At 37.8% G+C, this 27,916-nt stretch overlaps 1 protein-coding gene across 1 annotated transcript; it reads left to right on the top strand.

Annotated features, from left to right (window-relative positions):
- Positions 1-10,033: 10,033 nt before the first annotated feature.
- Positions 10,034-24,494, top strand: LOC120309585 (legumain-like). The gene is made up of 6 exons (XM_039346982.1): positions 10,034-10,182; positions 18,409-18,498; positions 19,537-19,737; positions 21,567-21,737; positions 23,186-23,253; positions 23,665-24,494. Exons 1-6 carry the CDS (start codon positions 10,165-10,167, stop codon positions 23,699-23,701), a joined length of 585 nt encoding a protein of 194 aa, XP_039202916.1. The 5' UTR covers positions 10,034-10,164; the 3' UTR covers positions 23,702-24,494.
- The last annotated feature ends 3,422 nt before the right edge of the window (positions 24,495-27,916 follow it).

The raw sequence follows: 27,916 nt of genomic DNA, 5'->3' as shown, positions 1-27,916 counted from the left end.
CTGAAGAACAATGATGAAGATGCACTGAAATTAGTATATCAGGAAGGCTTACTAACTACTGGAGAGACCAAACTGGCCTACAAGAAAGACCAAATGAAGAACAGAATAGAGGCATGGGAAGACAAAGCACTACATGGCCAATACATGAAAAAAATAGCTGGGAAAGCAGATAATAATAAAACCTGGCAATGGCTAAGAGCAGGAAAATTGAAGAAAGAGACCGAGGGACTAATTCTGGCTGCACAAGACCAAGCCTTAAGGACAAATGCATACAAAGTCAAAATTGAGAAGACAGCAACAGACAGTAAGTGCCGCCTATGCAAAGAAGCTGAAGAAACAGTGGACCACTTGGTAAGCTGTTGCAAGAAGATTGCACAAACTGATTACAAGCAGCGGCATGACAAAGTAGCAACAATGGTGCATTGGAAGATCTGCAAAAAATATCATTTGCCTGTAAGCAAAAACTGGTGGGATCATAAAATAGAGAAAGTCATAGAAAATGATAAAATTAAACTGCTCTGGGACTTCAGAATTCAAACAGACAAGCACCTGCAACATAACACCCCAGACTTAACAATTGTCGATAAGAAAGACAAAAAAGTCTGGATAGTGGACGTGGCAGTGCCTGGAGACAGCAGAATAGAAGAGAAAGAACTGGAGAAGATAACAAAATACAAAGACCTACAAATAGAAATAGAAAGACTGTGGCAAAAGCAAGCAAGGGTAGTACCAATAGTCATAGGCTCCTTGGGTGCAATCCCAAAACAACTGGAGCACCACTTGAACACCATTGGCATTGACAAATTCGCTATTAGTCAATTGCAAAAGGCGGCCTTATTAGGAACTGCTTCCATCCTGCGACGATACCTGTAATACCATCAAACATCCACATCTGCCTATCCCAGGTCCTGGGTAAGGACTCGATAGGTAGACAAAATGCCAAATCCAGTCTGAACATCTGGCTGACTGTGCGATGATCCATAATACCCCCAGTGAGGCATTACCTTGACGTGGTTGTGGGGCTTGTGTACTCTGAGGAAGATGAGAGCTATGCCAGAGGTTCAACCATGCTGGACAGGTCTCATCAGAGGAGTCAGACAAAGAGTGTCTCTCCCATAAAAAATATGGTGAGACGTAAATTACAGAATGCCATACCGGCTCGGATGTTGCCCGGGTTAACAAGGTCCACGCTAGATATTGGAGTTCCTGGATATCTGGTGAAAAATGGGTTACAAGACTCAGGACTGTTGGCTGAGCAACCAGGGCCAGCAGCTGCAGAACTACTGGAAGAAAAGGTGTTTACCCGTCGCAGATACACAGTGATGGAAAACAAAGAAATAATGATCTGTTACACAGATCAAGTCCAACAAGAAGAGGATATCTAAAATGAATGCACCAGTTCTGGAAAGAACAACATCCAGAATCAGAAATAACAGAACAGAGACTAGGAGATCAACACCGATTTATAACACAAAATAAAGTATTCATAGAAACAGAATTGGACGAACTGAAAAGGTTTACCCAGGGCAAAGAAATCAAAGCCTTACCAGAAGTAATTCAGAATGTAGAGGCAAACCAGGGGGAGTTGGCAGTGAAGGAATCTAGCAGAGATATACAACTGTTTTCATTTGGAAACCAGGCACCTCTACCTCAGGAAGAACAAAACCCTCTAACTAAAGAAATAAAAGAATTGAAACAAAGAATAACTGAGCATCTAGAACAAACAAAAACAACAGAATAAGGCTGCCTGCATTGAAGCTTGTTCCAAAGAAACAGCTAGCACAAGCATTAAAAAATGCAAATACTGCAATATCAAGTATAAGCAACCAACTAATGTATAGCACAGCTGCAGTTATAACCGAATACCTGGGATGCAAAATCAACAAAGAAGAAAAACAAACAAACAGTGCACCAGAAAAATGGAAGGTTAGACTAGAAAATAAGATCAGCAAGTTAAGATCACATGCAAGCAAGCTAGAACAGATGAAAGAAAAGAAGCTGAAGAACAAGAAGACCAAAGAATACCTAATCAAGAAATACCACTTAGAAACAAGGAAGATCAAGGAAGCACTGGAAATAATAAAGCAACAAATAACAGCTATAGCCAGGAAAATCAGTAGATATGAAGCTCGAATTGCAAACTATAGGCAGAACCTCCAATTTCAATCCAATCAGAAACGTTTCTACCAATCCATCAATGGAGAAACTGCAAGGAATCAGTCAGTACCTGACAAGGAAGAAACAGTGCAGTTCTGGAAGCAGATATGGGATAACCCAAAGAAATACAACAAGGATGCGGCTTGGTTAAAAGAGGTGGATGCAAATAAAACAGAAGTTGAAATGAAAGAACTAGTAATAACAACAAAAATGGTAGAAAAAAGAGCAAAGAAAATCAAAAATTGGTCAGCACCAGGTGAAGATGAACTGCATGGGTTTTGGTTGAAACATCTAACTGTTATACACCCACTCATTGCCAAGCAGTTCAACAATATACTACAAGGAGGAGAAATTGAAAAGTGGCTAACAACTGGGAAAACCTACCTAATAATGAAAAATCCAGCAAAAGGGGCAACACCAGGTAACTACAGGCCAATTACCTGCTTACCAACAACTTTCAAATTACTAACTGGTGTAGTAGCTGATGCAGTGCAACAGCATCTAGTTGAAAACAATCTCTTTCCACCTGAGCAGAAAGGAAACCGCCCCAACAGCAGAGGAACAAAAGATCAACTCCTAATAGACAAAATGATCTTGGAAAACTGCAAGAGAAGGAAGACCAACCTGAATGTGGCATGGATTGACTACAAAAAGGCATTTGACTCTCTGCCACATGATTGGATAATCAAGTGCCTAGAAATAACAGGAGTCAGTAGAAACATCAGAAAATTTGTGCAAAGATCGATGGCACAATGGAAGACACAGTTGCAGATCAATGGTGAGAAGCTGGGAGAGGTTAATATCAAGAGAGGAATATTTCAAGGAGATTCATTATCACCATTACTATTTGTTATTGCACTGTTTCCTCTGTCAACAATACTGAATAACTCAGGACATGGCTATCAAACATCAAAAACATCTGCCAGACTATCCCACCTCCTTTACATGGATGATCTGAAGCTGTATGGAAAAACATCATCTGAAATAGAATAGCCAAGATATTGTAATGGAGTTTGGCTTGGATAAATGTGCCACACTTACTATCAAACAAGGAAAAATAGTGAAAACTGAAGGAATCAAGATGCCCCACGAAAATAACATTAAGAGTCTTGATGAGGAAGAGTACTACAAATACTTGGGTATCCTTCAAGCTGACAACATCAAGCACACTGAAGTCAAGAAAAAGATTAGAGGTGAATACATCAAGAGAGTGAAGAAGATCTTAAAATCCAAACTCAATGGAGGAAATACCATAAAGGCAATCAACACCTGGGCAATCCCAGTCATTAGGTACACAGCTGGAATAGTGGACTGGACTCAAGCAGAACTAAAAGCAATGGATAGGCAGACCAGAAAAATAATGACAATGAATCATGCCCTTCATCCACGCAGTGACATTGATAGACTTTATCTACCAAGGCAAATAGGTGGGCATGGAATGCTACAAGTACATCAGATGGTTGAAGAAGAAAAAATGGCTTTGGAAGAATATCTGAAGAACAATGATGAAGATGCACTGAAATTAGTATATCAGGAAGGCTTACTGACTACTGGAGAGACCAAACTGGCCTACAAGAAAGACCAAATGAAGAACAGAATAGAGGCATGGGAAGACAAAGCACTACATGGCCAATACATGAAAAAAATAGCTGGGAAAGCAGATAATAATAAAACCTGGCAATGGCTAAGAGCAGGAAAATTGAAGAAAGAGACCGAGGGACTAATTCCTGCTGCACAAGACCAAGCCTTAAGGACAAATGCATATTAAGTCAAAATTGAGAAGACAGCAACAGACAGTAAGTGCCGCCTGTGCAAAGAAGCTGAAGAAATAGTGGACCACTTGGTAAGCTGTTGCAAGAAGATTGCACAGACTGACTACAAGCTGCGGCATGACAAAGTAGCAACAATGATGCATTGGAAGATCTGCAAAAAATATCATTTGCCTGTAAGCAAAAACTGGTGGGATCATAAAATAGAGAAAGTCATAGAAAATGATAAAATTAAACTGCTCTGGGACTTCAGAATTCAAACAGACAAGCACCTGCAACATAACACCCCAGACTTAACAATTGTCGATAAGAAAGACAAAAAAAGTCTGGATAGTGGACGTGGCAGTGCCTGGAGACAGCAGAATAGACGAGAAAGAATTGGAGAAGATAACAAAATACAAAGACCTACAAATAGAAATAGAAAGACTGTGGCAAAAGCAAGCAAGGGTAGTACCAATAGTAATAGGCTCCTTGGGTGCAATCCCAAAACAACTGGAGCACCACTTGAACACCATTGGCATTGACAAATTCGCTATTAGTCAATTGCAAAAGGCGGCCTTACTAGGAACTGCTTCCATCCTGCGACGATATCTGTAATACCATCAAACATCCACATCTGCCTATCCCAGGTCCTGGGTAAGGACTCGATAGGTAGACAAAATGCCAAATCCAGTCTGAACATCTGGCTGACTGGGCGTGGTTGTGGGGCTTGTGTACTCTGAGGAAGGTGAGAGCTATGCCAGAGGTTCAACCATACTGGACAGGTCTCATCAGAGGAGTCAGACAAAGAGTGTCTCTCCCATAAAAAATATGGTGAGACGTAAATTTCAGAATGCCATACCGGCTCGGATGTCGCCCGGGTTAACAAGGTCCGCGCTAGATATTGGAGTTCCTGGATATCTGGTGAAAAATGGGTTACAGGACTCAGAACTGTTGGCTGAGCAACCAGGGCCAGCAGCTGCAGAACTACTGGAAGAAAAGGTGTTTACCCGTCGCAGATACACAGTGATGGAAAACAAAGAAATAATGATCTGTTACTACAGATCAAGTCCAACAAGAGAGGATATCAGTTCTGGAAAGAACAAGAACAACATCCAGAATCAGAAATAACAGAACAGAGACTAGCAGATCAACGCCGATTTATAACACGAAATAAAATATTCACAGAAACAGAATTGGACGAACTGCAAAGATTTACCCAGGGCAAAGAAATCAAAGCCTTACCAGAAGTAATTCAGAATGTAGAGGCAAACCAGGGGGAGTTGGCAGTGAAGGAATCCAGCAGAGGTATACAACTGTTCTCATTTGGAAACTAGGCACCTCTACCTCAGGAAGAACAAAACCCTCTAACTAAAGAAATAAAAGAATTGAAACAAAGAATAACTGAGCATCTAGAACAGCACAAAAACAACAGAAAAGGCTGCCTGCATTGAAGCTTGTTCCAAAGAAACAGCTAGCACAAGCATTAAAAGATGCAAATACTGCAATATCAAGTATAAGCACCAATTCACTGCAAGAAACAAACCAACTAATGTACAGCACAGCTGCAGTTATAACTGAATACCTGGGATGCAAAATCAACAAAGAAGAAAAACAAACAAACAGTGCACCACAAAAATGGAAGGTTAGACTAGAAAATAAGATCAGCAAGTTAAGATCACATGCAAGCAAGCTAGAACAGATGAAAGAAAAGAAGCTGAAGAACAAGAAGACCAAAGAATACCTAATCAAGAAATACCACTTAGAAACAAGGAAGATCAAGGAAGCACTGGAAATAATAAAGCAACAAATAACAGCTATAGCCAGGAAAATCAGTAGATATGAAGCTCGAATTGCAAACTATAGGCAGAACCTCCAATTTCAATCCAATCAGAAACGTTTCTACCAATCCATCAATGGAGAAACTGCAAGGAATCAGTCAGTACCTGACAAGGAAGAAACAGTGCAGTTCTGGAAGCAGATATGGGATAACCCAAAGAAATACAACAAGGATGCGGCTTGGTTAAAAGAGGTGGATGCAAATAAAACAGAAGTTGAAATGAAAGAACTAGTAATAACAACAAAAATGGTAGAAAAAAGAGCAAGGAAAATCAAAAATTGGTCAGCACCAGGTGAAGATGAACTGCATGGGTTTTGGTTGAAACATCTAACTGTTATACGCCCACTCATTGCCAAACAGTTCAACAATATACTACAAGGAGGAGAAATTAAAAAGTGGCTAACAACTGGGAAAACCTACCTAATAATGAAAAATCCAGCAAAAGAGGCAACACCAGGTAACTACAGGCCAATTACCTGTTTACCAACAACTTTCAAACTACTAACTGGTGTGGTAGCTGATGCAGTACAACAGAATCTAGTTGAAAACAATCTCTTTCCACCTGAGCAGAAAGGAAACCGCCCCAATAGCAGAGGAACAAAAGATCAACTCCTAATAGACAAAATGATCTTGGAAAACTGCAAGAGAAGGAAGACCAACCTGAATGTGGCATGGATTGACTACAAAAAGGCATTTGACTCTCTGCCACATGATTGGATAATAAAGTGCCTAGAAATAACAGGAGTCAGTAGAAACATCAGAAAATTTGTGCAAAGATCGATGGCACAATGGAAGACACAGTTGCAGATCAATGGTGAGAAGCTGGGAGAGGTTAATATCAAGAGAGGAATATTTCAGGAGATTCATTATCACCATTACTATTTGTTATTGCACTGTTTCCTCTGTCAACAATACTGAATAACTCAGGACATGGCTATCAAACATCAAAAACATCTGCCAGACTATCCCACCTCCTTTACATGGATGATCTGAAGCTGTATGGAAAAACATCATCTGAAATAGAATCGCTGCTCAACACTGTCCGTATATATAGCCAAGATATTGTAATGGAGTTTGGCTTGGACAAATGTGCCACACTTACTATCAAACAAGGAAAAATAGTGAAAACTGAAGGAATCAAGATGCCCCACGAAAATAACATTAAGAGTCTGGATGAGGAAGAGTACTACAAATACTTGGGTATCCTTCAAGCTGACAACATCAAGCACACTGAAGTCAAGAAAAAGATTAGAGGTGAATACATCAAGAGAGTGAAGAAGATCTTAAAGTCCAAACTCAATGGAGGAAATACCATAAAGGCAATCAACACCTGGGCAATCCCAGTCATTAGGTACACAGCTGGAATAGTGGACTGGACTCAAGCAGAACTAAAAGCAATGGATAGGCAGACCAGAAAAATAATGACAATGAATCATGCCCTTCATCCACGCAGTGACATTGATAGACTTTATCTACCAAGGCAAATAGGTGGGCGTGGAATGCTACAAGTACATCAGATGGTTGAAGAAGAAAAAATGGCTTTGGAAGAATATCTGAAGAACAATGATGAAGATGCACTGAAATTAGTATATCAGGAAGGCTTACTAACTACTGGAGAGACCAAACTGGCCTACAAGAAAGACCAAATGAAGAACAGAATAGAGGCATGGGAAGACAAAGCACTACATGGCCAATACGTGAAAAAAATAGCTGGGAAAGCAGATAATAATAAAACCTGGCAATGGCTAAGAGCAGGAAAATTGAAGAAAGAGACCGAGGGACTAATTCTGGCTGCACAAGACCAAGCCTTAAGGACAAATGCATATAAAGTCAAAATTGAGAAGACAGCAACAGACAGTAAGTGCCGCCTATGCAAAGAAGCTGAAGAAACAGTGGACCACTTGGTAAGCTGTTGCAAGAAGATTGCGCAGACTGATTACAAGCAGCGGCATGACAAAGTAGCAACAATGGTGCATTGGAAGATCTGCAAAAAATATCATTTGCCTGTAAGCAAAAACTGGTGGGATCATAAAATAGAGAAAGTCATAGAAAATGATAAAATTAAACTGCTCTGGGACTTCAGAATTCAACAGACAAGCACCTGCAACATAACACCCCAGACTTAACAATTGTCGATAAGAAAGACAAAAAAGTCTGGATAGTGGACGTGGCAGTGCCTGGAGACAGCAGAATAGAAGAGAAAGAACTGGAGAAGATAACAAAATACAAAGACCTACAAATAGAAATAGAAAGACTGTGGCAAAAGCAAGCAAGGGTAGTACCAATAGTCATAGGCTCCTTGGGTGCAATCCCAAAACAACTGGAGCACCACTTGAACACCATTGGCATTGACAAATTTGCTATTAGTCAATTGCAAAAGGCGGCCTTATTAGGAACTGCTTCCATCCTGCGACGATATCTGTAATACCATCAAACATCCACATCTGCCTATCCCAGGTCCTGGGTAAGGACTCGATAGGTAGACAAAATGCCAAATCCAGTCTGAACATCTGGCTGACTGTGCGATGATCCATAATAATAATAATAATAATAATAATAATAATAATAATAATAATAATAATAATAATAAAGTTGGAAGGGACCTTGGAGGTCTTTTAGTCCCAATCCCCTGCTTAGGCAGAGAAACCCTATACCATTTGGACAAATGGCTGTCCAGTCTCTCTTAAAAACTTCCAGTGTTGGAGCATTCACCGCTTCTGGAGGCAGGTGTTCCATTGGTTAATTGTTCTAACTGTCAGGAAGTTTCTCCTTAGTTCTAGGTTGCTTCTCTCTTTGGTTAGTTTCCATCCATTGCCTTCAGGTGCTTTGGAGAATAGCTTCACTCCCTCTTCTTTGTGGCAGCCCCTGAGATATTGGAACACTGCTATCATGTCACCCCTCATCCTTCTCTTCATTAGACTAGACATACCCAATTCCAGCAACCGTTCCTTATGTTTTAGCCTCCAGTCCCCTAATCATGATAACACACCTTGAATTGCCCACAGAAGTACTCTGTCAATTAATATGGCCATAGAGCAAAGGGGTCACATGGGCATTTTGGACCAGTTGAAGCTTCTGAGTGGTGTTCACGTTTAGTCCCATGTCCAGCACCTGGCAGTACTTGAGACGTGAGGTAACATTTGTATGGACTGACTAAAAATAATGGACTTGATTTACTTGAAGAGTGAAGGTGGTTGGTTATATCAAATGGTTGTTAAACCAAGTTTCCACTGTAATTCATTTCAGCAGATAGTATATAATTACTGGCAATATAATTACACTACTAGTTAATTATGGTTTTAAAATAGAGAACCTTGGCTAACTTGTCATCAGCTAACATTTTTGCTTATTATATATTTATTTTTTTCAGTCTGGGTTGAACAGGGCAGGTTTTCTACTTTACATTTTGAGTGGCATCCAATAGTATTTTGTGAATAGAACTAAAAAAAACTTGTGAAAAAGTAACTTTGTGATCAAACCTCACATTTACAACCTTTGCAGGTCTATAAAGCAATGAAAGGCTGAAGCAAGATCATATGCATAATTGTGGTTTTACTTAGTGACGGCTTCGTTTAACAATCCCAGTTGTGGTTCCCAATCCCAATTGTGGTTGATAAACAGTATCTGTAGTTCTTTTCAAGTGCTCAGGATCACTGACTTTGAAATGGTTGAAGAACCATTAAAAATCTGCAAGCCAACACCAATCATTTGTGGTCTGAAGGAACTATTTGCATTATTTATGTGTATGAAAATAGTCTTTATTCTTCAGATTTCTTCTTTTTCCATGTGTAGATCAAACCTTAAACTACCAGAATAAAGCCACCTTCTTGGCTTTCTTGTTGACAAAAATAATTATCCGTACATTCTTCAAAGATTTGAAATGTAGAAATGTACTTAGTAAAGGTTCTTCTCAAATTAATACCAGCACAGTCATTGGCATTTAGGAGGTGGGGCCAGCTAGTCCCTTTTGTAGATTCTAAATACGTGAATAAATTCTATGATCAATTGAGAGCTCTAATTATTGTTGAAAATGCAAAGATCTCAGATACCATTCAAGCTGGGACAATTTAACCTGTGCCCACAGACTGAAATTGCCAACATATCTTAGACTTTTCATTACTGATTGATTACATTGTTCAGTCTGTCCTTTTACTTTCTCATTTTATTTAAAGTGGAAAGATTTTAAAAAGAACATGCATTATGACTTTAAGTTACCTTAAAATCCAAGTGCTTCAAATTGTACTATTGGTCAGGTTGTACAAGTATAACTGATTTCTGTCCTGAGCAAATCAATAGGGCTTATCCATTTTCTTCACAGTTTATGCCACAACAGCATCTAACCCTGATGAATCTTCATATGCATGTTACTATGATGAAAAGAGACAAACATACCTTGGGGATTTGTACAGTGTCAAATGGATGGAAGATTCTGATGTGGTAAGTTGCCAAGATATGGTATTTGCTTGTGCAAGAGCCCATATTAGGGATTACATTGTGGCAAATAGAAATAGAAAGATGAAACATATATGTTTCTTTGCTTTTATTGCATCTGCAAATAGCCAGCTAGTGGCCCTATTCCAAATCATTTATTCTTATGTGGAGAGAATCATCTGGGGGACTTTTGTGAAAAGTATTGGCATCTGGGGGATCATGTCACTTACATTTGCTTACAGATGGACTTTGAATAGGCTGGTCCAGTTAAGGCATTTGTTGTTGTTGTTAATTGTGAAGTCATGTCTGACCCATCATGACCCCATGGACAACATTCCTCCAGGTCTTCCTGTCCTCTACCATCTTCTGGAGTCCATTTAAGTTCACGCCTACTGCTTCAGTGACTCCATCCAGCCACCTCATTCTCTGTTGTCCCCTTCTTCTATTGCCCTCAATCTTTCCCAGCATTAGGCCCTTCTCCAATGAGTCCTTCCTTCTCATTAGGTGGCCAAAGTATTTGAGTTTCAACTTCAGGATCTGGCCTTCTAAAGAGCAGTCGGGGTTGATCTCTTCTAGGACTGACCGGTTTGAACGCCTTGCAGTCCAAGGGACTCGCAGGAGTCTTTTCCAGGACCATAGTTCAAAGGCCTCAATTCTTTTGCGCTCAGTCTTTCTTATGGTCCAACTTTCACATCCATACATTGCAACTGGGAAAACCATGGCCTGGACTATACGCACTTTTGTCGGCAGGGTGATGTCTGTGCTTTTTAGTATGCTGTCTAGATTTGCTATGCTGTGGACTGTTAGTCCAATCACCTGACATGAGGTTGAGTCCATGTAGTGGTGTCAGCCATCTTGAGGGAGGGGCTTATTCTGTTAGCCTTGAAAGAAGCATTGATGTGCCCCATCTTCAAAAGGCCATTGCTAGACACAGGTAACCATCCTAGACAATTTTTGTTTGCCTCCTTGTTGAGAAGGTGGTTGGGTTACAGTGCAGAGAGCTCTGGGGGGAGTGGATTACTTATATCCTGAATCAGTTCAGATTGTAGAGCACCAAAATGGCGTGATGATTGCATTGATTAGTGACCTGTATTGTAACCCAAACAAGGATGGGGCAACCTTAACAATACAGGAGGAGCCTGGATTTAAGAAACAGGTGGCCAAACTTACAATTAAATGACCCTGCCCACTTTAATCAGGAATCACAAGTCAAATTCAATCCACCTAACATCACTAGACTGTATCCCAGGCAGTTCATTGAACCTGACCAGTCAGAGTCCAACTCTGAGTGAATCCAAATTACTTTATCCACCAAATAGCAAGAAAGACCCTGTAGGTGGCTCCTGGAATCTGACCTTCCTCATTCTAAATGGGTCATGCAGATATAGTAAATATATAGAAATAATCATGTTTTGCCACACGTATTGCCAGGATGTAGACCTGAACCTGGGCTGTTACTCATGTTCAGTCTCATTAGTCTTTGTCTCCCTCTTCTGGTGCTTCATCTCCCAGAGCTCCTGGGAGAGGTCACAGAGATAAGTCACACAACAGCAATCTGGTCCACGTCCTCAGCCACCCTCCTATTCCGGGTTGAAGCTAAGGCCAATAATGTCATCCAGGGCCAGTTCTAGACATTATGGTGCCTTAGGTAAAGTCACCTTCTATGGTTTGGTTCATCTTCAGATTTTGTTAGGTATTTTAAAAAGGCACCTATTGGAGCTTCCGGTGGGAGGCGACGGCGATGGCGGCTAGCTTTTAGCCGTCCAGCTGGGGAAGTGTCAGAGCCGCGGAGCGCAGCGCGCATCAGCTGGCCCGCGGCTCGGAAATCCCTTCCCGGGCAAAGGGAAGGGATAGAGAACGCAAGAGTAGAGGTAGAACCCCTAAACCCCCTCTGGATTTATTTCTAGAGGGGGTGAAAGGAGTGTTCCCTCGGAGCTCTTGCTGATCTCCGCCTCCCAGCTGTTTTTGCTTCCTAGGAAGCAAAAGAAACCGCCGCTTCTATCTCCGTGTTTACAGCATTTTGGTGAGTAATTTTTAAACGGACGGAGCAGTTTAAAGGATTTTTTGTTATATTTTAGGTGTTATTTTTTTTATCTTTTGATTTTTACTATTTTTCCTCCTTTTCTTTGTTATACTAGTGAAAGGACTTAAGATGGCGTTTTGAAAGTGTCGGAGTTTTTTTTTCCTTTCTCTTTTGTTTTACTTTCCCTTTTTAAGGATTGTTTTTTGCTTTTGCTTTTGCTTTTTGCTTAGAATTTTTTTTTTTTTGAATTGTTTGCTCTTTTACTACTTATTCTTGGGATTTATTCTGGACTTTTAATGATTATAGTTTGTCTCTTTTTAAAAATTCTTTTTTTCTTTTTTTCCTCCTCCCTTTTTGGCTGGAGGGGAAAGGGAAGTGACAATTGTGTTTTTTAAAATGGCTTCAAAGAGGCAGCAGCCTTCCTCAGTACCCCAGGTTATTTCTTCTCCTATAACTTCCACTGCACAGCTACAACAACAATCTAAACATGCACCACCGGCTCAGCCACCACCCTCCCCTCCTTTACCTGGACTTTCAGTGCAAGAGGTTAGAGGTATAATGGGAGAGATTGTAGTTCAAATGAGAGAGGAAATGACTCAATTTGTTTCACAGATTAAATCAGAAATTAAATCTGATCTCAAAGAAGAGATAACGGGGATAAAGTCTAAATTGCAAGAAAATAATAATGAATTACGACAAGATATACTGGCAGCTGTTTCAGGTTTGGCTACTGTGGTGGTTAAGCTCGATGCAAGGCTTGAGGAAGTGGAAGACAAAGTTGACTCTTTAGATGACAAAATTCAAGACGTGGAAAGGAAGGTGGACTCCTCACAAGAAGATATTTTGATGTTTCAATACAGACAAATGGAGTATGCTCTGAGGATTAGAGGCCTCAAGGAAGATATGAATCAAGATTTGATGGAGGTGGTTCTTAGTGATCTGGCGCTGGCTTTGGATATGGATAAAGGAGAATTACAGAGAGAAGTAGAAAAAATTTATAGACTCAACTCCTGGATTGCTAAGCAGAAGAATTGCCCAGAGATGTGGTGATTTACTTTACAAAGAAGTCCCTGCGGAATGAGATTATACAAGCTTTTTACAACAAAAGATTTCAGATTGCCGCCCAAGATGTCATCATTCTAAAGGAAATCCCATCTAAAATTTTAAGAAGTAGGAAAGATTTTGCTTTTTTAACTAATGAGCTTAAAGCTAGATCGATGCCATTCAGATGGGAAATTCCGATGGGTATCGTTTTGAGCCATGCTGGGACACGTTACAGATTGAACACAGTTGACAAAGCTAGAGATTTCTATACTTCGGTCATGAGTGCAGGCTCAACTTCATCTGGTCGGAAATCTTTGAGTGCTAAGGAACCTGAGCAGCAATCTGAGGCACTAGATTTGGTTTCCGCAGGGATGATAGAAGTGGCAAAGCAACGCCAAAAGGAGGCTAAAGAGCAGAGGATGACTCGTGCAGCTTATAAGCGTAAAGAGAAAGAGCAACGTAAAAAAGAGCCCAAAGAGAATTCTCCTGGAAGTCCATCACCGCCGGTGGGAGGAGCAAGACCCAAGAGTTATGCAACACATGCAGCTCTGTCCGAGTTTGATGGTGTCTTCTCCAGGCTGCGTGCCAAGGGAGATGGCAAAGTTTTTGACCTGGAATGTTAATGGATTGAATTCTCCTCAGAAACGGAAAAAAATCTTTTATTATTTGAAGCAACATACCAATGATGTTATTTGTTTACAGGAAACTCATATTCTACTTAAAGATCAGAAATATTTAGTCAATGCTCGTTTGGGATCTCATTTTATATCTCCTGCACCTGGGAAGAAAGGGGGAGTTGTTATATATGTCAAACAAAACCTGCCAGCTTGTCTGGTAGAATCAGATCCCCAGGGGCGATATGTGATGATTGAACTTGGTATTTATGGTAAGAAAGTACTTATAGTTGGACTTTATGCTCCAAATCAACAACAGGAACAATTTTATAAACAGTTACACCAAAACATAACTTTGCTTGACTATAGATCAGTGGTACTAATGGGTGATTGGAATGGTGTCTTAGACACACAAAGGGATAAGAAAGGTTCCTCTCCTTTTCTTAAACAAGCAAGTCTACCTAAAGCCTTTTTTGATATGAAAGAAGACTGGGAATTAAGGGACTATTGGCGGGAACGTAATCAAGAGGAGAGAGACTTTACTTTTTTTTCTGACAGACACCAATCTTTTTCAAGAATTGACTTTTTCTTGATTACCACGGATTTGTATAATAAAGTAAAGAATGTAAAGATTTTTCCTAGATCACTGACGGATCATAGTCCAGTTTGGATGGAGTTGATTCAAGAGAAAGAGGAAAGAAGATCCTGGAGAGTTAATGAAAAGTTGTTTAGACAAGAGAAGAATGTTCAAAAACTAAAGGAGTGTTTAAAGGACTATTTTGCTTTGAATATGTACAAGGGGACTTCAATGTCAATGGTATGGGATGCAGGTAAAGCATTTATGCGCGGTGTTTTGATAAAAATGAATAATTTTTATAAGCGAAATCAGACTCAGAAACGTAGAGAACTTGAAGATGAAATTAAACTAAAAGAAAGGGCTTTGGTTCTAAATCCTTCTGATGAAAGTACTAAAGAATCTGTAAAGTTATTAAGGTCACAATTTAATATGTTGATAGCAGATCAAGCTGCAACCAATTTATTATTTATGAAACAAAATACATTTTGTAATGCTAATAAGCCGGGGAGATGGTGGCTTATCAATTAAGAAAGAAACAGAGACTGAGAATAATAGAGAAAATAAATTATAAGGGTAAATTAGTTTCTCAGAAGGAATTAATTAAAAAATCTTTTTTGGATTATTATCAAAACCTATACAAATCTACTAATGTACAACTGTTAGATATAAATAAATATTTAGCTGAGGCAAGTTTTCCTAAACTGACTGAGGATCAGAAATATGAACTTAATGGTTTAATTACTAAGGAGGAAATCGCCTCAGCAATTCAACAATTGAAATTAGGGAAAGCACCGGGTACGGATGGGTTAACAGCTGTTTATTATAAAGCCTGAATGGAGGAGATGATTCAACCATTAAATGATCTTTTTAATGGTATCCTACAGGGTTTAGAGATTCCTCCTTCATGGCGTAGTGCTTTTATATCATTGATTCCAAAGGAGGATCAAGATCTTACTTTACCAAAAAACTATAGGCCTATATCTCTTTTAAACGTGGATTATAATATATTTGTAAAAATTTTGGTAAATAGGCTTATGAGGGTGGTGCATCATCTTGTGCATAAAGATCAATCAGGGTTTATAACAGTAAGGTATATGAAAAACAATGTTAGACAAATTATTAATTTACTAGAATACTTAGATAAGAACAACCAAGTTTCTGCAGGGCTCATATTTTTAGATGCTGAAAAAGCATTTGACCAACTGAATTGGCATTTTCTGCTAAGAGTAATGGAAGAAATGAATTTTGGTGAAAACATATTACAAGCCCTTAAGGTAATATATCAAAAACAAACAGCACAACTTATTGTTAATGGAGGTTTGTCGGAGGTTTTCACAATAGAGAAAGGTACTAGACAGGGGTGTCCTTTATCGCCATTGTTGTTTGTTTTAAAATTGGAAATATTATTGATTAAAATTCGAGAGTCTCAGGAAATTAAAGGAATATATGTTAATAAAAAAGAATATAAGTTGAGAGCTTTTGCGGATGACTTGGTTGTTAATTTGTCGCAACCTGACTATTCTGTAGTAAACTTATTACAGTTGATTCACCATTATGGTTTGGTCTCGGGTTTTAAGATTAATGTAAATAAGACTAAAATTTTACCTAAAAATTTGTCGAGTCAGGAGAAGCAGATTTTGGTTAACTCGACGGGTTTTGAGATTGTTAATAAGGTAAAATCTTTGGGGGTGATGCTGTCTGTTTCTAATGCAAAACTATTTAAAAATAATTATGAAAGGTTGTGGGTCGGGGTACAGAAAGACTTGAAGAATTGGGAAAAGCTGCAATTATCCCTAATGGGAAGAATTGCAGTGATAAAAATGAATATTCTACCCAAGTTTCTTTTTTTGTTTCAAATGTTACCAATTTTGAAAAATGAGATTAATTTAAATGAGTGGCAGAAGGGTCTCAATAAATTTATTTGGGCAGGGAAAAAACCAAGGGTTAAGTTCAAAATTATGAAAGAATTCCGTGAGAGGGGTGGACTCAAGGTACCAAATTTGAAATTATATTATGATGCGGTGGTTTTAACATTAAATAGTGACTGGGTAAATTTGACAAATTCTGAGATACTTTATCTAGAGGGATGGGATTTACTTTATGGGTGGCATGCCTATTTAATATTTAATAAAAAAATAGATTGGGCTTTTAAATCTCATATTTTAAGAATTTCATTACTTAGGATTTGGAGAAAATATTATAAAAGTGATTTTAAAGTACCATTATGGGCTATACCTTGGCATGCGATAGAAGGAATAAAAAGAGGGGTTAAAATGGACATGGTGTCTTATAGACAGTTACTTAAATGGGATGGACAAAACTGGCAATTAAAATCACGGGAAGAATTAGTACAAGAAAATTTTACTTATTCTTGGTTCCAATATAGGCAACTACTAGATAGATGGAAGATGGATTGCAAGGTGGGTTTTCTTAGAGAAGATGAAAATCTTATTAAGCAACTGAAGGATCAAAGACAAACCCACATTAAGAGAATTTATTGGGTTTTAGTTGAATTGGACTCAGAAACGGAACTAATTAAAGATTGTATGATTAGATGGGCGCAGAACTTTGGTGAGCCAGTTTCATTGGACACCTGGGAAATTATTTGGATGAGAAATGTCAAATTTACTCAAGCACAGAATTTAAGGGAGAATTTTTATAAAATGTTTTATAGATGGCACCTTGATCCACAAAAAATGTCTTACATGTACCCTGACGTGCAACCTAAATGCTTGAGATGTGGTTATAAGGAGGCTTCCTATTATCATATTTGGTGGTCATGCAGAGAGATAAAAGCATTTTGGATCAAAATATGGTGGAATATCCAGAGAATTTTTAGAAGGAGGGTAAAATTCACTCCGCAATTATTTTTGTTAGGTATTGTTACAGATTGTGATACAAAGGAGGTTGTATTGATGTTAAACTTGATCACAGCCGCGAGGCTGTTGGTTGGACAATATTGGAAGAAGGAATCTTTGCCTACATTGCAGGAATGGTTTTTTAAAGTAGCTTATTTGGCGGAAATGGCAAAGATTTCGGCTTTCTTAAAGCAACAAACGCAAGAGAAGTTTTTTGCTATCTGGGACAAATGGATAAAATTTATACAATTTAGATTGGGTATACAAAAATATTATATAGCCTTTTCATAAGTTTTATTTTTATATATATTATAGATATCTTTTTATATATATAAATATAGAGTTTTTAATTTAATTTTTATTTTTTTTTTTATTATTTCTTAAGCCTATATTCTGCTCTGGGAAGCTCAGGGGGGGGGGAAGGGAGGGTTTTTGGGAGGGGTGTGGGGTGGGGGTTTTTTTTTTTTTATATATGTATTGTTTAATTTTTTTTTCTCTTTTGTATATGTTGTTTTTTGTTCTGTATTGTTCTTGTTTTTTTTTGTAAAATTTATAAAACTTTTAATAAAAAAAAAAAAAAAAAAAAAAAAAGGCACCTATTATTTCTCCTATGAGCTACTTACGATTTTTCAGCCCTGGACAATTTTGGGGGGAGGCAGGGGGCTTTTTTACCCTATTTACGCAGTAAATAATCTTAATTATATAAGCACCCATTGTTGGCAAGAATTTTGCAAAATTTGCATTGGTCATCAAGTGAAGAGGGGGGGGGAGAGAGAGAGAGCACACTCACTTCTGGATACCATCAGTAAAGTATATTGCTAAAATGTCTAAAAGAGGCATATTCTTTCATTTCTCTGAATATTAATCACCGGTCCTTGCATATTCCTCATAATTTTTTCCAATGTAAAACAAATGTTCTATGCTGAGTTTTGTGGAAATTCCTTTTGAACTTAAAACTCTCTTGCATAATTTGTCACTTGGGGAGTTTTTCAACATTTTTTAAAGATTGCATTATAAAGATTCTAACTGAGAACTGGAGAGAAACAGTGTATTTGAATATTTGTTCATAAAAGCCTTAATCGCATGGGAAGTTTTTGTTTCTTTTTCATCTTGCAGGAAGATTTGACAAAAGAAACCCTCCACAGGCAGTTTGTGTTAGTGAGGAACCACACCAACACTAGTCATGTGATGCAATATGGAAACATTGTGAGTAATAAATAATAGTGAAGTGAGACAGATTTTTGTGAAAGTAGCATTCTACCCAGAACTGAATAAACTTTTTGGATAAGAAGTGAAGCATTTTCAGAGAGAAAAAAATCAAGAAAGTCCAGTTGCCTTTTGGAAAAACACCTTTGGGATAACCATGACCTGGATGATTGAGACTATCTGTAGCAGTGGTTCCCAACCCTTTCTATACCTTGCACCCCTAGAATGCTTCTGATATATTCTCGCACTCCTTACAAAAGTTCAAAATAACAGCAACAAATTATGTATCTAACTATAATTTTGAAAACCCAAGTTTTTGCACCCCCTGGAATATCGTCTCGCACCCCTGGCTGGGAACCCCTGGTCTATAGGCATCCACTTCTTCTGTAAAGTTCATTTTAAAAGCTATATTAGAAAAGGAAACATCTTTTGGATGTTGTTGCATTGTTGAGCATTCTTATTTGCAGTTTTGTGCAAGGAATGCAACTTTTCGAATGCCAGACTAACATTTGAGTTTTGAAAGATGGAAAGAAAAAGAAAGAAAAAAAGAGGGAGCAGGGCAGAGAATCCTTTACCTTCCTTGTTTTATACTTTCTAATTAAGATCTAACTTTCAGTAGATCATCACACCATAATAGGTATGGTCTTGACATCTGTAAGGATAACAAATGGCCAACTGCCTTCCCTAACATAATTTTTCCAAATTAAGTTCATATATAGGGCAAACTCTAGCAACTTCCCAGTTCTAGCTTGGGGTTGTTTAGTGTAGGGAAAAGGAAATAATGGAACTCACAATTTTGCTGAACTACCACTCTCAGTAATCCTATCTGCAGTGGCATCCAACTTTCCTTTGCTTATCTTTTCTGTGCCAGGTAGACCAACAGAGACTATGTTTTACAATGTGATCCTTGTGACCAAGGATCTGCAGGCTCACTTGGTCCCCAGTGAGTCCCCCGATAAATAATTTTATAAACTAGTCCCCTAAATGTGCTTCTGTTCCGTTTTTGAAGTGGTTGTCTTTTTATTTTTCCACTTGCAGTCTATCTCCCATATGAAAGTATTGCAGTTCCAGGGCTCAAAAAAGAATTCCAGCATCCCCATTTCATTGCCGCCGATCGATCACTATGATCTCACACCTAGCCCTGATGTGCCCCTTGCAATTATGAAGCGAAAACTGATGGCCACCAATGACATCTATGAAGCAAAGGCAATTGTGAAAGAGATGAAGACACATCTAGAGGTAAGAGTGAAGAGGAAATGCAACATGAGCTTCAGTAGAAAGGAACTGTCTTGTGTTTCTGTGAAATGCATATCCGTTAGAAGTGCCATGTTGTCATATTGGGCTAAGCTAGGACTGAGCAAGCTGAAGCCACAGGAGTTCATACCAAGCCTCTGGAAACTCTTTCATTGATAGGGGTAAAAAAAAAATTAGCAGCATGGCTCTCTCACCTTTTACAGTGGAAAATATATAACATTTATGATGCAAGCTTTACAGAAAGGGACCTTGCCCCAACCAGGCAAAGAATATCCTGCTTAGGGCTGTTACATACCTACTTTGCATCTTGATTTCATCTACTCTGCCCCCTCCCCAAATGTAAAATATGGTTCCCAGCTAGTAAAAATTTGCCTACCTTTATATTAAACCATGCTTAATCTTGATTTATTAGTAAACCTCAATCTGTGTGGTAAGTTCACATAATGCATTAACTAAATAAACAATACCATGATTTAGCATGATGTTTAATTTATGCTGCTATTTACCCAAGGGGATTAAAAAATGTGCTATTAAATGTATTTCGGTATTTAGAAAATGGTGAAACTCACTGTTTTATTTGAGAGGAAAATGATGCTTTAGAATTGTGCTAGGAAAAAAATCAGCTGATAATATAGTACCTTATTTATTTGATTATTATAGCCACACATCTCGACATGGCGTAATATAAAACATAAAAAACAATTAAAGGTTATTAAAGAATTAAAACAATACAAAATAAAATATATGTCACACCATGTAAAACTGTACTGTAGGGCCCTTAACACTACAGGGCCCTTAACACACTTGAGGCCTGTGGTCCAGGATTACAACCACATCTTTGCCGCAGAAAAATAAAACCATTGGGAAAAACCCTGATGCAATTAAAAAAAACTCAAAAGCAATAAAAAAGAGACTGTCAGCAAACAAGCTGACAGCATGAATTTACAAGAATTCAAAGAAGAAATAGTTGAGTCAGGAACGATCTAGTCTGGAGAACTGTGCTGTCTCTAATCTGAATTAGGGAAGTGAGAACTGTTGATTTAAAGTTCATCATACTAACCAGGGATAGTGGAAGATCAGCTAGCTAATTTGCCATAGTCCTCCATATATAGTAAGTTGCTAACTCCACATGGTCTTGTCTTATTTGATATCATTATACTTTTCTATTATTTAAAGTTTTAAAGTCTGAGTTCAGAAGCATTACACTTAGATATTTTGTTGTATGAAGTTGGCAAGGATGTTCTTAAAAACAGGAATGGTAAATGGCCAGTGAGCTAAAAATAGATGAAGTGCAAACAGTCTGGTTCATTTGAGTTAATCTAGTTTAAAAGTAAAAAAAAAAATAATAATGCATGAAACATCAGTCGGAATGAGGAGGAAGACAATACAAAGAATTTAAGTGTTATGGCATTGAACCAGATGTTTTCCTCAAATTTGATCTTTAAAAGCTGTTAACGATGATGTTTGTAGTCAGGTTGTAGGAGGGAAAATGTCCACGTGCATGTGAATACACACAGTTTTCATTTAGTGACTGTTATATACAGCAATTGTTCGCAGTTACACAGTGTTGAAAAAATAACTTTGCAACCAGTCCTTGCAATTACAAAGTAAAATTTTGAAGTAAAATCCAAAATTTGTCATGTTTCACTTGGCGGCTGTTGAGTTGCTAGTCCCACTGGTGGTAGCTAAAAGCCTGTTCTTGTTTTTCTTTGCCCTGAAAGAAAATGAAAGTTGTTCCAGCATTCATTCTTTCCTCTTTTTATATTTTTAAGATCCTAAAAAACATCCATTTCTTTTGTATTTTTCTCTTTTAGGCCAGACAGGTGATTCAGGAGTCAATGCAGAAGATCATATTTTTAATAACAGGCTCTAAAGAGCGTGGAAGTAAAATCTTATCATCTAGACTGAGCCTAAGAAATTATGACTGTTATGAGTCAGCAATGGATCACTTTAAAAAACATTGCTTTAACTGGCACAATCCTTTGGTAAGTTAATTCAAGATGTTGGGGTAGATACCAGGGTGGACTGGTCTTTCTTGGACTATGTAAAATTGAGAAACTGGTCTGTTCTATTTGTTTCCAAAGAAAACGTTCAGTTTGGTTATTTGGTTGACCAGGAGTGTAAATAGTTGCATTTTTGTTTTTCCACTTGAACAAGAAATAAATCTTACAGTCTCAATAAGTTAGCTGGAATGGTCAAGGGCTTGTGTCGAGGTGCTTTGATTTTGAATAAGATAGTATTGCAGCAGCCTTGGAAAAGTAGGGTATTTTATATTTTGTTCTAAGATATGTTGGGCATAGTGTTTCCGAGCCTGGGTTTCTTGCATTCTTGACTGTTGGCCAAGTTGGTTGGGGCTGCTGTAAATTATAGCTTCTTCTAATCCAAAAGATCAAGGTTTCTTATTCCTGGTTTGATAAAACTTCTTAGCATACGTTTTTTATTTGCTGCGAAGTACAACTTTGTTCAATAGAAGAAAAAATTATTGAAATCACCCGTTATGAAAAAAATGTTTGGTATGGTGTGTGCCCAACCCACTTCATGGTACAAAATTGGGTCCTCTGCTGGATCCAACTATGCCCGTAAAAAATTGCCAATGGTCAACCATGGCCTTGTCGTTTCAGATCTGAACTGTTGCAATTTGCTCTATAAGAGCTGATCTTCAAGATCATTCAAAAGTGTCAGATGATCCAGCAGGAGAGGGCTCATTTGTTGGGTGCACCAAATCAAATTAAAAAAAAATTTGTATAAAACACTACTAAGGGAGCTGTATTGGCTGCCAGCTAGCTCCCGGGTACTATTGAAAGGGCTACTTGTCACTTTTAAAACTTCACATGGTTGAGGCATATATCAGTGGGTCCATCTCCTTATGTTGAATCTGCCCACCTAACAAGATGGCTTGTTAGGGGTTCCACTGCTGAGGAAATGCCATCTGCAGAGACACACTGCTGAGGTTTTTCAGTAATGGAACAGTGAATCCCATTATTTGGACCTCCACTTCTTATTATATTTCTGAAGAACTATAACGACATAGTTCTTGAGAGCATTTGAAGATGAGTATTTCACCTTTCTCTAAGGCAGTGTTTCTCAACCTTGACAATTTTAAGGCATGTGGACTTCAACTCCCAGAATTCCACAGCCAGCATTGATGGCTATGGAATTCTGGGAGTTGAAGTCCACACGCCTTAAAATTGTCAAGGTTGAGAAACACTGCTCTAAGGGATGGTACATCAGGTTGGCTTCAGTCAATAGTAACAGTTTTGCTTTTGGTTTTACTGCTGTTATGTTGGTTTGCTGGGAGTTGCTCAGAATTTTCAGAAACTGAGCAACTTAAGAAAAAAGATAAATCCATTGAAAAGGAATAATCTAGGAAAATCTCTTACACCTTCATATTGAGTCATGGAAAATAATTTATGTTGTTTGTATTCATTTTCAGTATGAATATGCTTTGAGACAGCTATATGCCTTGGTCAATGTCTGTGAAACAGGATATCCCATTGACAGGTAAAAAAAAAGCACATGTGTATTTTATCTGTTGATCTGCAGATAGGCAACCTTTTACAGTCAAAGGCCAGTTTTGTTTATTTGTTATTTTAAAGGCCTGACAGCCATAAAAGATATAGCAGTGACATTCCTGGATGGAATTTTCTTCCTCTTCTTGTGACTTTAATTTAAAAAAAAAATTGCTTTCAAATTTCTATAATGTAATTTCAGTGGGATTTCAAGAAGGGGAGCACAAATAGTCTATTATTGTCAGTTCTTATTTACTGGTAGCTCTGGCAACTTCCAGATGTAGACATTTTTATTGTTGCTCTGTGAAAATGTGCTTTAATGGTTGGTACTTTATAAAATTTAGATCTATAAAACATTAGTGCTATGAAGATTTTAATAATTTACCATTGTTTCTCCTTGCAGAATACAATTGGCCATGGATCAAGTGTGCCTTGGATAACTATCCCTTCCAGTAAAATCTACCTCCTTTCAATCAATTAATCAATAACCATGACATTTATCTGGAATAATCAACAAGGAATTAACGCAAAGCAAAGCAAAATCATTTACAGGCATATGTAAAGCTTATGATTTTTAAAACAAGTGACTGGGTCCTACACTTTAAAGCTTTCACAGTATGCAGTGTTGTGATCCAAACCAGGTGTATGTTTTATTCCAGGAGCAGCTTCTGAATTTCCCTGCTTCCTCAGAGCCCTCCCAGTTGCTATCTGGATTCCTCTGTGTCAGCTGGGATACTTTTATTTGTAATATTTTACGAATGGGCTGACTTGTGGAATCTCTTCTGTTGAATTGAAATATGTTTAGTTATAATCCTTTTGCAGAGGCTTTGGGTGTCTCAACCATTTACAGATGACCCAACAGATTTCCCAAAATTTCCTTCTGTGAATGTAATATTTTTGATTTTTATAACTGTAGGTCAGTGCTTTCATGATTTGAAGGATACATTAATTAAAAAGTTTACATTGCATGGTTCAAGAATAAAAAGCCATCAATCTCTCCCTCCTCATTAAAGCTGGGGGGGGGCTACTATGTTTTAACATGGTTCAGCTTCATTAAGGAACGAATCACGGTCTTTAAACTCAGGAGTGATGGAAGAATTATTTTGCAGTTTCTCCTGAAAGAGAATATATATTGTGTTTCCGTTTTCAAGTCTGATGTATGTTTACAAAAGATGATAGGAGACATTGCCGTATTTAGGGCAATCTTTGAATTAAAAAGAAGTTGATAAACCATTTGTGTCTTTCTGTAGTTTTCGGTGTTTAAATGGGCGATATTGCATAATAATTTCTGCCTGTAGTGCATTTATTTAAGCTTTTACCTGAGGAACCAGGAAGTGTTTTCTGGAATCTTTAGGGTTCCCCAGGAGTTTAGGAAATGTTCCTTGTAGAGAAAATTAATAATCTAATCTGGAAATTATTCTGCTGGCTTCCTGAAGCAAACAACGAAATTATTCTTTGTTCTTAAACCTATACAAAGACATCATTTGGGCAGAAAATGAATTTTATTTTAGCATTAATCACCATGTCTTTTGTGGCACTTGAAGATAGAGAACAGTTCATCTTTGTAACTGTACCACAGCAGCCAAGATTTCAGGTTGAAAAGTAAAGGTTCTTCATTAGCTAGCTTAGTAAGAAGGAGAATTCTGAAAGTCTGATTATTTGAGATCTGCTGTCAAGAATATATACTCCATTTAGTCCAGTCTTACGAGTTTTAGTAAACTGCGTTCATACTACAGTATTTGTTTCCTTAATTCAGATTGCTGCTACTGAAAGCATGGATACAGTCAATATGGTGGCCATGCCTGTTTGATCAGGGCCCTGCCCTTTTTACAGTTATTTCATATATGATCCATGTAAAAAGAGATTCAACTGCACAGTTGTGGCTGCCATTTTGATTTTTTTTTTTTTTTACACATACACTTTGAGTCACCTGAATGGATAAAATCTTAGCCAGGGGATGGGTGGGGTGGGAGGGCACTTCCTGACCTGTTTGGGACACTGCAGAAAATAGGATGTTAATGTTATGACTTAGCAGAAGTGGTTGGTCCACGATTTTGGGAATTTTTAGTGCTTTAATGTGAAACAAGTGGTTTAAAGTTTGCACAGGAATAAGGCACCCATTTTGTCACTTAAAATCCCCTTTCCAGGAGACAGAAACATCATAGGAAAATCTGAGGGCTGCAAATGAAATGTTGGGGTTTGCCCACTAAATTTTATAAAAAGTTGTATCTAATCATACAAATACTATACAGTTCCTAAACATTTCCCATACTTTTAGCCCAGTGTTTTTCAACTTCAGCAAGTTGAACATATGTAGACATCCTAATTCTGGTAGTTGAAGTCCACTCAAGTCTTAAACGTGCTGAGATTGAGAGACAACTGCATTAGTTGTGCAGTGTTCAACATACAGTACCTTTGATGCTTCATATCTAATCTCCTGCAAAAACATTATTTTGCAGTAATTCAAACATTTTTCAGAGAATATTAAACATTTTCAGAGAATATTAAAAGCCTAAAATGTTTTAGATAATGAACTGTGAAAAAGCTGTGTTACTGAGAGTGTAAGGACTCACCTCAGTTAACCACTCAAGAAAGCAGAACTCTTGAAACAAGCATTGTCTCAAAAGGAAACTTTTATTAGGGATTAATGACAGTAGAGAAGTCAAGGCGAGATCTGGGGAAAATCCCACTTAAATGGTATAGTTAAACTAGCAATATTCCGCCTCCCACCAAAGTTATAATGCACATTTGAAATCCAGCCAATCCACAGGTGGCACGATTTGTGGGTACCTGGCACAGATGGCGTGCATCTCAAGGTCTTCTCCAGTTTTGTTTCTCTATAACCGTCTCCCTGATAAGGGAGACATATTCCTTTCTCAAGTGGATAGAGGCAGGCGAGGAAAAGTAGAAAGCAAATATCCCCCCCTCCACCCAGCAGAATGGCAGGCCCCAAAACAAGAGCATAAGTGTATATATGCAAGGAAAACAATAATTTGTGGACCTGACACAGAGACCACGCTGACTAGCAAAAAAATAAAAATGCATCAAATCAAACTGCTAGTTCTAAACCAAGATTTCAGCTGATCCATCCGTGGGGTAAGAACAACAGTCACTCAAAAGAGGCCTCCTCACAAAGAGACTGGATTGATAGCTGGCTGTGAGAGAATACCCACAGCATGTTTTCAGAATTTCTAATTTCTAATTCAAAGAATAATTGTGCCTTATTCTTTTTCACCACTCCACCCCCAATCTTTTCCTCTTAAACATTTGCTGGTCTGCTTGTTTGCTTTTCCCATTTTCTTGTGCTTCTAGCAAATCATTAGGCAACACAGAATTGCTGAACTAAGTAGTATGATTTGATCCTGTGACCTCTGTTCTCTAAAGACCTTAGTAAGCTAATAGGCTTTCCTGTAGCTGTTAGCCGTGTCGAGTTTTAAACAACTTCCTTAGAAAACAAGACATTGCACTTTTTTCCTTCCTCTGATTATATCTTCTATCCCTCATTTTTAAAGGGCAGTTGGAAATCCATTGCTTAGAGCCTGAATTTATTAAATTGAAATTTAACTACAAGAATAGCACTGGTTTCCAATGGAGGTTGATACGTTTCTTGTTTTTATTCAGATTTCCAGTCCAGAATACTCATAGAAGTTTCTACTGAAACATTCTGTATTGATCCAAGTGGATTTGATATCCTAACTTCCAACTCTATGATAGATTAATGAAAACCAGACTACTCCAGGTTATAAGGGCTAACTTTATGTTTTTTCTTGTCTTGGAGATCTCCAATATATACAGTGAGGAAAAAATTTATTTGATCCCCTGCTGATTTTGTACATTTGCCCACTGACAAAGAAATGATCAGTCCATAATTTTAATGGTAGGTTTATTTTAACAGTGAGGGACAGAATAACAAAAACGCATTTCAAAAAAGCTATAAATTGATTTACATTTTTTTTAAGTTTTATTTTTTTAACAGAGTTCAATAATAATTATTCAACAAAAAAGTGTTGTCTGAGTATCTTATTTACTAATACAAATTAAATTCCTAATCCCTAAATCTTTTCTCATCAAATCTCTTGATGAAATAGGTCCCAAATTTGAAAATATTCTGTTTCTTCTTTTTCTTTCAATCTTAAAGTAAGTCTGTCCATTTCCGCACAGTCTAATATTTTTTTGATTATTTCTTCATTCTTCCAATATTGTGCAAATATAATTCTTGCCGCTGTAATCACATGTAGAATCAAATATGTACTTCGCTTATCAGGTTTTTCTAGCATTAAACCTAGTAAAAAAATTCAGGTTTATAGTGTATGTGTTTCTCTAACATTTTTTTCTAGCCAAGTATGGGTTATTGTCCAATATCTCCTTGCTTTAACACATGTCCACCACATATGATAATAAGTATCTGGTTTGTGTTTACATTTCCAACATATTTCTCTGACATGTTTTTAAACATTTTTGCTAATCTTGTTGGTGGCAAATGCCATCTATAAAACATTTTATATGTTTTCTTTGTATGAAGCTGACATTGTCAATTTTTAGTTTCTTTCCCACAAGCTTTGCCACTTTTCTGAGTCTATATTATATCCAAAATTCTTTGCCTATATATCATTGTCTCTTTTACTTGTTCATCTTCCATTTTGAAATTTAATAAG

Source organism: Crotalus tigris, unplaced genomic scaffold, assembly GCF_016545835.1.
Source record: "Crotalus tigris isolate CLP2741 ecotype Arizona unplaced genomic scaffold, ASM1654583v1 scf7180000018040.1558517, whole genome shotgun sequence".
In the NCBI taxonomy this organism is placed as follows: Eukaryota; Metazoa; Chordata; class Lepidosauria; order Squamata; family Viperidae; genus Crotalus; species Crotalus tigris.
The sequence above is the reverse complement of the archived record's forward strand: the minus strand, read 5'-3'. Positions and strand labels throughout refer to the sequence as shown.

Excerpts from the sequence above, each read along its gene's own strand:
- LOC120309585 (XM_039346982.1), top strand. Across the intron at positions 18,499-19,536 it reads TGATGCAATATGGAAACATT|TCTATCTCCCATATGAAAGT; the intron begins GTGAGTAATAAA and ends TTCCACTTGCAG. Across the intron at positions 19,738-21,566 it reads AGATGAAGACACATCTAGAG|GCCAGACAGGTGATTCAGGA; the intron begins GTAAGAGTGAAG and ends TTTCTCTTTTAG.